Source organism: Hibiscus syriacus, unplaced genomic scaffold (genome assembly GCF_006381635.1).
Source record: "Hibiscus syriacus cultivar Baekdansim isolate YM2019G1 unplaced genomic scaffold, ASM638163v2 tig00113337_pilon, whole genome shotgun sequence".
In the NCBI taxonomy this organism is placed as follows: Eukaryota; Viridiplantae; Streptophyta; class Magnoliopsida; order Malvales; family Malvaceae; genus Hibiscus; species Hibiscus syriacus.
The window spans coordinates 542753-552377 of record NW_024063456.1 but is presented as its reverse complement, the minus strand read 5'-3'; the positions used below and the strand labels follow the sequence as shown (position 1 = coordinate 552377).

Below are 9625 nucleotides of genomic sequence, written 5' to 3'. Positions count from 1 at the left end.
CAATGAACGCTCAATCACCCTGCTGCAGTCGCTGGTTATCAAATCCATAACTTAATCTTTAATTTCTTCAATCTTCTTCAAATGCTTCATGATGATGATAGTATTACAATATTTAAATTAATTTTAAACAATGTCAATAATATCACTAGTCAAGTTTATTTGAATGTCAGATTGATAATATATATCTTTCAACTTTTTTAATTTTTTATCCTCTAATTTATTTTCACCAATGCAAGCAAGTCCTTAGACTTTCCACACTCAACTTTTCTTGATTTTGCCTTGAATAATACTGTTGGACAAATGAAAAACTACAACTCAATCATCCAATTCCAATCCAAATATGAATCCACAAACATGAAAAAGGGAAAAAATATTGGAACACATATATATGCACGAAGGGTCCATATAATTGAGCGGATGTAGCTGATTTTCAATGTTAAATACTTATAAGTGCAGAGTATGGAGAGCAACTTCCATGCTTGCTTGCTTGATTCATTCAAGACCTAAAACCAAAAGTTGACCACTTCTTTGCACTCTCCTTCTTGGTACCACCTCTGGCATCAAGAAGATTTTCAAGTGATTTCCCTTTTCCGCTCCTCATCCTTCCCGCTTCTTTCTGGAGCTCGGCTAGCCTTTTCCTTTCGTCGTCGACCTCCAAATTTGATGTTCCATGCTTTTCTTCTCTCATTTTAAGGATGTACTCCAATATCGCAATTGCATCTTCCACCCTTCGTTTAACACAACTCCCATGTTCAATGGACTCCAATATTTCAGTTGTCATTAATTAAGGTTTTTTTCTATCACTAATTTGCCTATGTAACCAGAGCAGTTAAGCTAAATACATTAAGCACGATGATTTGAACAAGAACATGGAATGAATGTTGAATATTAATGCTTACCTTCCAATGGCATCGTAGGTGGCAGCAAGGTTGCTATAAACTCCAAGAGTCTCTAAGTGACATGGGCCGCATTCCTGTTCCAATATCTTTCTTGCCTCTTCGAATAACTCGACTGCCTCGTCTATTCTGTAGAGTTGCACACTTGCTAGTCCCACTTGGTTCAATAAAATTCCGAAGAAAGCTGATTTACTCTCCCCACTTGCACGGAGCTTTGCCACGGCATTCTCAAAAGAGATTCGAGCCCCGTATCTCCCGACCATGTAGAACATCAAGCCCATCTGTGCTTCGATTCCTGCAATGGTGCTTCTGTTGCCTGGGGTGTCTGCAAGTAACTTGACAGCCTTCTGAAGGAGCCTCAAAGCCTCTTCAGTCTCTTCCAAAGATTCATAGATGGCTGAGACTTCAGTCAATCCACTGGCAATCTCCTCTGATGTAGTACCGGGGACAGGCTTTGCATATATTCTCAAAGCATTCTCACAGTAAGATTTGGATTCCCTTAGCTTGCCGGTCTTGTAGTATAGATCGGCAAGCCGAACAAAGACGGATGCCACGGAAGGGTGGCTTTCTCCTTTTGTGGACTTGAATACCGTGAGTGCCTTCTGATAGGCAAAGATTGCCTCGTCATATCTGCAAATGGAGAGATAAATGTTGCCGATGCTAACATCGATAGCGGCCACTTCGTTTTCTTGACCATTAGCAATCATGGACATGCTAGCCAGGACAAGGTGCTCGAGGGCAGAATCATAGTCTCCCTTGGCCTCACATACAAGGGCCATTAGCCTGCGGTCAGCTGCTTCTTCAAGGGAAGCTGGTGCACTGTGCTCCTTGTGGATTTCAAGGGTTTTCTTGCAGAGCTTTTCTGCCTCGTCAAGTTGCATAGATTGAACATGGGCCTCAGCTAAATATCTGCCATTTTCAATCCAGCTATGCTACTTAACTTTAACACCATTATTAGTTATGAAGAAAGCATGAGCTAGTAAGCTATAGGTTGGGAGTAGGGTGCATAATTAATCTTCAATTGGAATCCTCAAGCAACAAGTTATAGCTACCTTCTTTCCAAGAAACAAATCAGTTAGACGCACATGGACCGAGAAGGGTGAGCAGGTGTGATTATACCACATTCTTGAAATTTGAAGTTTTTATATAATTTAAGTATTTTTTTATATTTATTATTGGCCAAATTTCTAAAATAACTTTCTAAGTTCGTGCTGTTACAAGAATCTTATGTCTCATCTATACACATACATGCTTTGCTGGTTTAAACATATAATAGTTCTTCTACCACACGAAACTATTTAAATTAAAAATAAAAGTATTAGAAATTAATGATTAAAAAATGGTATGCAAAAAAACTTATTAATTGTCATTTTCACCCTCCAAAAAGACAAGCACGCACGGCGTGCAATGAGATAAATATAGAATTTTATATTAACGGAATAAACTTTTAAAATTTTAAAAAATGATTAATTTAAAAAATTTCAAATAAACTAAAATTGATTTTTAATAAAAAAAATATAGAAATTTAAAATATATAATAATTTTTAATTTTTAGAGTATGATTCATCCTACGTCTATCCCTGAAGATTCATGATGCAACTCAGCAACTTGGAGTTATTTTACCTGCAAGTCTCGGCAAATCTAGGATCCGAATCCCCGAGAGCTTCAATCTGGATCCTCAATCCTGATTCATAGCAGTGAATGGACCGGTCCAATCGACCCATCATCGAGTACGTGTCCCCTAACTGCATACACCCGGAAAACCTCGCCAGTGCATCATCCGTCACTTCAATCGACCGCTCCAAAACCGGAACCGCTTCCTCAAACCTCCCCAAGCTGCTATAAATCGCCGCCACCACGTGCAAGCTCATCGCCAGCTCCACCCCAGGACCCGAGCACCTTTCGAATGATTTCGAGGCTCGGATGGCGTAATCCAAAGCCTTGTTCGGGTTATCCCCGGAAGCGATTGTGTCTCGAGCGACCTTGAGGAGAAAAGGACCCAGATCCCGGTTTTCCAGAGAGGACTCATCGATTCCGAGTTTATCCGGGGTTCTTTTCATTAGCTTGGTACGTGAAACGGAAAGTGATGGAGATGGAGTTCGCCTGGAGCCGCCGCCATTTTCAGTTGCGGCTAGGAGAACTCGCAATGGCGTCGCGTTGGGTGGAGGAGTTTGAACGGAAACCAGAGCAGGCATTGGGAAACTGTTGGTTTGGACTTTGGAATAGAAGCAGTACGTGGGATTAAAAGAAAAGGAATTGGGAAGGTGAAGGAAATGATTAATGGGGATGGTGGTGGAGGTTTGCTTAGAGGGAACGCCTCATGATACGATCTTTAGAGAATTTGGCTACTTTAAAAAAAAGATAGAACAAGAGAGACTTACGCGTTCATGAGTCTTCTTGTTTACTCATGCTTGGAGAAAGATTATGACTTGGTTTGTAAGGAATAAATAAAGAAAAGGGGGTTTTCTTTCATTTCACCGCCGGTGGCTACTAGTGTTTGGTGAGAGTAGAAGAAAGGTTGTTGTGCCACATTATTTGCTGTCAGTTGAAGTTGAATGGCATTCATCATCCATTCCAAACTCATCTGCTCCACTGCACTGCACTACTTTTCAATTTATGATCCAAAATACACACCTCTATGAAAATATTACCTCACCTCAACATGACTCTACTACTATAGGGTTTTGCACTACATGAATCTGCCACCGTAGGAGCACACCAACAAGGTGGCAGATTCATAATAAAAAACCATCGGTTAATCAAGTAGATGACCTATGAACGAAGTAATTAAGTAAATTAAATGATGACCTTAAACCACCTATTGGTAGTCGCCACCATAAACCCTCTTAGTCATACTTGCCACGTAGCGCCGGGAATAGTAACAAGAAGAAATATAAAAAGAGAATAGATCCTCTCGAGTCACCTTAAAAAACACTTACAACTCCAAACAAACAAAAGTTGCATCTATAGGATATCTGCCTCAACTAGGAAAAAGGATCGAAAAATAGAAGAAAGCAGAACAAGGGACTAAGGTGAGTTAAGTGCAAACATTTTGATATAAATATTACAATTACATAGCAAGGCGAAGTTGAGTGAGTACCTCGAGTTTGAGATATTGAATCCATAGCTAGGAAAGGTGGTAATATTATTTATCCTTGGGGTCTCGCCAGCAAAGCAGCATCAACACACAACGCTTAATTATCCACAGCTTAGCTCGTTTCTCCTCCAGGATCTTAGTCCTTGGAAACTCAACTTTGGTTCGTTTCCACGGGGGAAAACCCAGACATCCTATTGCCATGATTTTTGCTTCTTCAATTGCCAAAGAAATATAAATGAAAGCGCACTGTTGATTTTCTTTGTTAATAAAACGCGTTGGAGTTACAGAGGTTGGTTACAAATTTTATCCCCGGACGCTGCATGCCTATTGAGTAAGAGTTGGAGATTGTGATTGTCCTCGGAAGCTCCGCAAAGGCACCCGACAGCCGGATTTTTGCATTGAATTGCAGAATTTTGTTACGTTGGCATCAGTTTTCTTTTACGTAGGAATTTCTAGATATCTGTTCCCTGGCAAACCAAGGCAGGTGTTTTACTCCAGATAGGGGGTTACCTTGACAAGTAGATTAGATTTGACAGATGGATATTTGGGTGCAATTATCGTTATTGTTGATAGTAACAAATGAATCGTGTCTGAAGTTGGCTTTTTTTTTATTTAAGTTGTTATTTTTTATTTGGGTAGAGAGTTATAATCGATGTTATTCAACCGTTGGCCGATATTTGAGTACTTTATCTTTATAAGAAGACACGGGAATAAGAAAAGAGTTCTAAATCTTTGCTCTCAGTCTTAATCGAGAGATTTTATAATAAATCTTAGTATTAATGTTAAATGCAAGATCATAATTGATATTCGGATGGATAAACCCAATTAAAGTGGTAGGTTGTCAGTTAATTTTGGCCATGCCAAAATTACGTGAAACATGCAAGAGATCAAGTCGAAGGATTATGACTTTTCGAGAGATGCAAGGTTCCAAAGACCTTATTTAGAAGATATTACCATGAGCCCTCAACTACTACGAAGTTCTTCGGAGGTCTTGTTATGCATAGATGGTACGACAGTTTTCATTGGAGTGGAAACAATAAAAATAGATTAGTGCAAGAAGATTTGAGATCAATAGATGACTGGAAATGAGCTGAAACTCGATAATAAAAATCAATTGTAATAATGAGCCTTATTACATGATCTATTAACTGTACTTTTTGAAAGGGTTCTCAAGAAGAATATATTATTCATGGAATCTAATATCCATTTGGTGTGGGGGGGGGGGGGGTTAAATTAATCCATAACATTCTAATACGGTTCTTCAACATCAACCTTACCATACATACCAGATATGTTTAGAAGATGCAATGTGTGCCCACGTTATGGTTTTAGAAACTGAAAACAAATCATGGGTTCATTCTCTCTGAATCCAGCTTTTAACTCCATTTGTTTCGAGTTTGGATATAAACTTAAGCCTCTGATTGTTCTTCAATCCAAATAATCAACCTGCAAATAATCAAAATGAAGCAATAGATATAGCACCCCTTCCATTGCCCATTTCTACCTCGGACTTTTTTGTAAAGAAACTGTTAGACAAGGGGTGACCTGATCCGGATCTAGAACCAACAGACAAAATGCAGCAAAAGGGCCAATCGAAGGATCAAAAAGAGCTTCCTCCTCACTTTGGTGCTCGGTTATGCGCGGCAGACCAGGATGAGGTCCTGAGTATTGTAGCCTTGATTTAATAGAACTTGCAAACCAAGATTTCTCCCTTCGCTGCATAAGTCACAGCATGCTTAATTTTTTTGAAGGGGATTGAGAAAACTGGTGTTTAAATATTGTCATGCATAATTATAATCTTAACTAATTGTAAAAGCGAATGGTGATATAGCTTATAAATTAAACATCAGAAGTACAACGATCCTATAGAGTGGAAATACATTTGGTAATTATGCTCTACAATATTAACTATGCCTATGGCACCATCATCAGTTGATCAGTTCTATAAGGCTTTCTGGTAGCTTCAGAAAAGAAAACCCTAATCCTAAGACATTAATATCAGCCATTGAAATAAGTATCATGCACTCAAATGGGGGTAGATCTTGCCTAACCTGAAGTTTGAGGGTGTCAGGATTGGATCCATCAATAACATCAACTCTCCCGCTGATCCGAAACTGCTCCCATGAATCAGTAAAGTACCAACATACCTGCAGAATTACACAATCAATAAGGGGGGATAACAAAAGATTAATAAAAGAAAGCTTTAACAGTAAACCCTAAGTAAAATGCACAAGAAAATCAGTTTATTGAAAATAATTGGGGTGGGGTATGTATACCTCAAATAAAAATTACCTCGGCTAAAGGGCAATGCTTCAGCTCTTCTATCTGCAAAAGCAACAAACAATTCAGTACCCATTTCACAGAACATTCAATAGGAAAAAGGGGGGGATCATGAAATAGAGGAAGATTAAATATAAAGAAACCTTTTGTGTCCTGTAATCTGTGTTGATATGGAGCTTGTCGCTGTTCTCTTGAAATCCTCTGTAAATTAACCAAGAAACAGTTAGAATTCCAAACAAACAAGATCAGAATTTCACAAGAATATGCAATTGGGTACCTAAAAACTACGGTGCGATTGGAGGGTCTTCCATTACATCCAACAGTTGCCTAAAACAATAAGAAAATGTACCAACAACTCAATAAGAAGAGATCACAAACAAAGGAAGAATAAGAAGAAGAAGAAGAGAACAGTGGTAAGGAGAAAGGCTAACGAATTGAAAGTAGGAAGAGTGCTTGAGATGGGAATTGGATTCCAAAGCGTTGAGAAGAAGCTGCTTCCATGGCGCTGTTGTCATATTTTACGAATGCGATAGGTCCTAGTGTGAAGTATGGACTGTTGTCATTGGAATATATTGATTTCCAAAACCAAGTGAAGCCCCCATTGTTGTCCCAGTTCTTGGACCGTAGTTGGGCCCAATGTTAACATTCATTTAGAATAAGTAAATATATAGTTTTTTTATGTTAAATAATCTTTATTTCTACTTTTTTTAGTCGAAATTAATATTAGAATTAAAATATAAATTTTAAAATATTATAAACTATCGATGAGTTTAAACTTAAAATTTAAGATATTAAAATATTGGTTATTTCAAACTGAATTAACTGAACTATTCTCTAATTGTTTCTGTATCTGGACAAACTACAATGACCACTCCTATCTAATCACATTCACCTTTAAAAATTGAAATTTAATAAATTTAATTTCTCTTTCTATTTTAAATAGGCATAAAATTTACGCACACGTGTAAATAAAATGTTGAATCAATTAAAAAGAACAGCATTTCATTTGCCATTAGGACCACTCCTGAGTTCATATTTGAATTCATTTCCTTAATAAAACATTTAAAATGTAAAACAAATACTCCATCCATCTCATTAAATCTATCTAGTATTAACTTTTTTTTTAAAAAAAAATTAAACTTTGACCATTATTATTTTATAAATATATATCTGAAACTATTGATTGAGAGTTTTTAAATATTTTTAATATTTTTATCAATAATAAAATTTAAATAATAATAATAAGTCAAAATTTTAAAAAAAATTGACAAAAAATCAACGATGGACATATTTACCGGGTCATAGGGAATAATGAATTTAGATATAAAAATTAAAGCAGATTTCAGATATGGATATTCTATAAACAAGCCAGATTTCCTATTAATCCATTGCAAACAGTTGCTTGCAATTAGGATATCCGAGTTCAAAGAAACAAAAACGAGTCATGTATCTGTACTATCCATTTATTTTCAGTAAAACTAATTATATACTTTAATAGCTAAGGTGTTCACCAGAAATAAAAACATTTCAAAGTACAATTTTCATTCAAATGTGATGCATTTGCATGTAATCTAAAATTCTGGCACCTACAAGCTCATCTTCAAAATTTTCTGTTCTTACTGTAGTACAACACATCAGATCCTTTTTCACCCCCCAAGAAAAAAGAGCAAATCCTCTATATGCGCCAATGATCAACCTTGGCAATTGATTCCAAAGGGTAATAACAAATTAAATACAAGCTTTATGAATGACTCTATATTGCTAACTACATAAGAATTACCTTGGCACCACGTGGGGTTGAGACTAACATTCACAGCCAATGTTTTGTAGACTAAATACGCCCTCCCCAAGGTTTACGACACAACGTAAAGCTTGACTTGGTATGGCACTGGTTGAACGATCCAAATGTACCATATCACTCTAAAAATGTGGCAATGGACCAACCAGTCAGTTGACAATGACACCTTCCACTTAAACAGAATGCAAAGCAGCCTCCAGAATCATCCAAAATCAGTTAACCCACCATCACGGCCAGGCCAATTATTCAGCCATTCTATAAATCACTCCGAGGAAAAGCCAGCCCCACTAGTTTTTTCACAAGTAACTCCTGTCCACCGGATATATAATTCTCATCCTGTGTTTTAAAAGATGTCTCTCCAAAAGACCCCACCCAAAACATCTACAGTTGTAGAGCATACACAAAGCTTGAAATGGGACTCCTTGGCATGACCCTGTCAATTGGGTTTTCACGTTTAACAAGTCAAATAAATAATATCATTAAACTGGATATTTGATCCAGTTAAATTCAACCGGCCATATCTGGACATCAGGAAAAAATGTAGACTAGAACTAAGATTTGAATCCACTGTGAAGACCTGTCAACTTTGGTTGGCCTGCTAAAGTGTCTTGACATCAGATACAGTCCGCATTCATATGTTTGCTCGACACTAATCCTGATATCACTGTGGATATAACTTGCACACAATCAATCACAAATGGTCATTTTAGCCACGAATCCAGACGACAAAAGCTTCCAATACAAGTGATGTAATGTAATTGTTTCTTGGATGGGTAATCCATAATTTTGGAACGATCTAATTCGTCCATCATAGCCAGCTGTTACAATTACGAGGCCCCGTGTGTGAGAAGAAACCAAGAGCACTCTGGTAAGATGTCTTGCACAACTTGTACTGAGATTTACAAATTGCAGAAGACAAAACCAAGGAGTTTGGAAGGAGGAGCTTTTCCTCTGGCCAAGTTGCAGTACCCTTGGGTAAAGACAGTGAGAAAAATCCATGGCCCGGTGAAAAACGTTCAGAAGAGAATGCGAATTTGTGTTCGGAGATCTCACCCAACTCAGATTGCAAATCCCCAGTATTCCCATTACACCTCCATCGCTAGACAATCTTTGGGTGATTGTGAAGTTCCTGACATATTTGGAAAAATATAGTTTCTACATGTTATCCCACACCAAGGAATCGCGACAGATGCATTTTCGAGAAAAAACATTCACAAGACCAATTGTTCTTTGCGCGGGGCACTGGCCCATCCTGTTTAACATAGTTCCACACATAGACATTAGAATCTTCGCTTGCTGAAACAATCCTCATTCCATCTGAGGTGAATGCCGCAGATATCTGACTCCCTGCGTTCTGCAAACCTGTAGTAGAGAAGATAGGGGTGTTAATAGAGTCATCAAATAATAAGGTGTTAAAAACTTGGTCGTTCAAATTTTGATCCATCTCCATGTTGCACAACTGTTTTCAGCCCAATGTTTCATTACCACATTTCTAATTAATTATGAAACTACCAAAGTCACAACAAACTTAGGATCTGACTAAAAATAAAGAAA

General features: G+C 37.6%; 2 protein-coding genes across 2 annotated transcripts; both read right to left on the bottom strand.

Annotated features, from left to right (window-relative positions):
• Nucleotides 1–379: 379 nt before the first annotated feature.
• On the bottom strand, nucleotides 380–3246 carry LOC120186240 (protein KINESIN LIGHT CHAIN-RELATED 1-like). The gene is made up of 3 exons (XM_039190231.1): nucleotides 2520–3246; nucleotides 900–1805; nucleotides 380–728 (listed from the first exon to the last, which is right to left on the bottom strand). The coding sequence occupies exons 1-3, from the start codon at nucleotides 3089–3091 to the stop codon at nucleotides 497–499; spliced, it is 1710 nt and encodes a 569-aa protein (XP_039046162.1). The 5' UTR covers nucleotides 3092–3246; the 3' UTR covers nucleotides 380–496.
• Nucleotides 3247–5308: 2062 nt separating this feature from the next.
• LOC120186202 (pyridoxine/pyridoxamine 5'-phosphate oxidase 2-like) lies at nucleotides 5309–6799 on the bottom strand. The gene is made up of 7 exons (XM_039190197.1): nucleotides 6705–6799; nucleotides 6551–6600; nucleotides 6417–6474; nucleotides 6286–6318; nucleotides 6045–6140; nucleotides 5539–5709; nucleotides 5309–5439 (listed from the first exon to the last, which is right to left on the bottom strand). The coding sequence occupies exons 1-7, from the start codon at nucleotides 6786–6788 to the stop codon at nucleotides 5422–5424; spliced, it is 510 nt and encodes a 169-aa protein (XP_039046128.1). The 5' UTR covers nucleotides 6789–6799; the 3' UTR covers nucleotides 5309–5421.
• Nucleotides 6800–9625: the final 2826 nt, after the last annotated feature.

What these genes read in the sequence shown, in the direction of transcription:
- LOC120186240 (XM_039190231.1), bottom strand. Translation starts at nt 3,091, where the DNA reads ATGCCTGCTCTGGTTTCCGTTCAAACTCCTCCACCCAACGCGACGCCA. An exon ending in AGATTTGCCGAGACTTGCAG is followed by an intron (nt 1,806 to 2,519) that starts GTAAAATAACTC and finishes TGAAAATGGCAG; the next exon opens with ATATTTAGCTGAGGCCCATG. An exon ending in ACCTACGATGCCATTGGAAG is followed by an intron (nt 729 to 899) that starts GTAAGCATTAAT and finishes TGTTAAACGAAG; the next exon opens with GGTGGAAGATGCAATTGCGA.
- LOC120186202 (XM_039190197.1), bottom strand. Translation starts at nt 6,788, where the DNA reads ATGACAACAGCGCCATGGAAGCAGCTTCTTCTCAACGCTTTGGAATCC. An exon ending in ACTCTTCCTACTTTCAATTC is followed by an intron (nt 6,601 to 6,704) that starts GTTAGCCTTTCT and finishes TTATTGTTTTAG; the next exon opens with GCAACTGTTGGATGTAATGG. An exon ending in AATCGCACCGTAGTTTTTAG is followed by an intron (nt 6,475 to 6,550) that starts GTACCCAATTGC and finishes GTTAATTTACAG; the next exon opens with AGGATTTCAAGAGAACAGCG.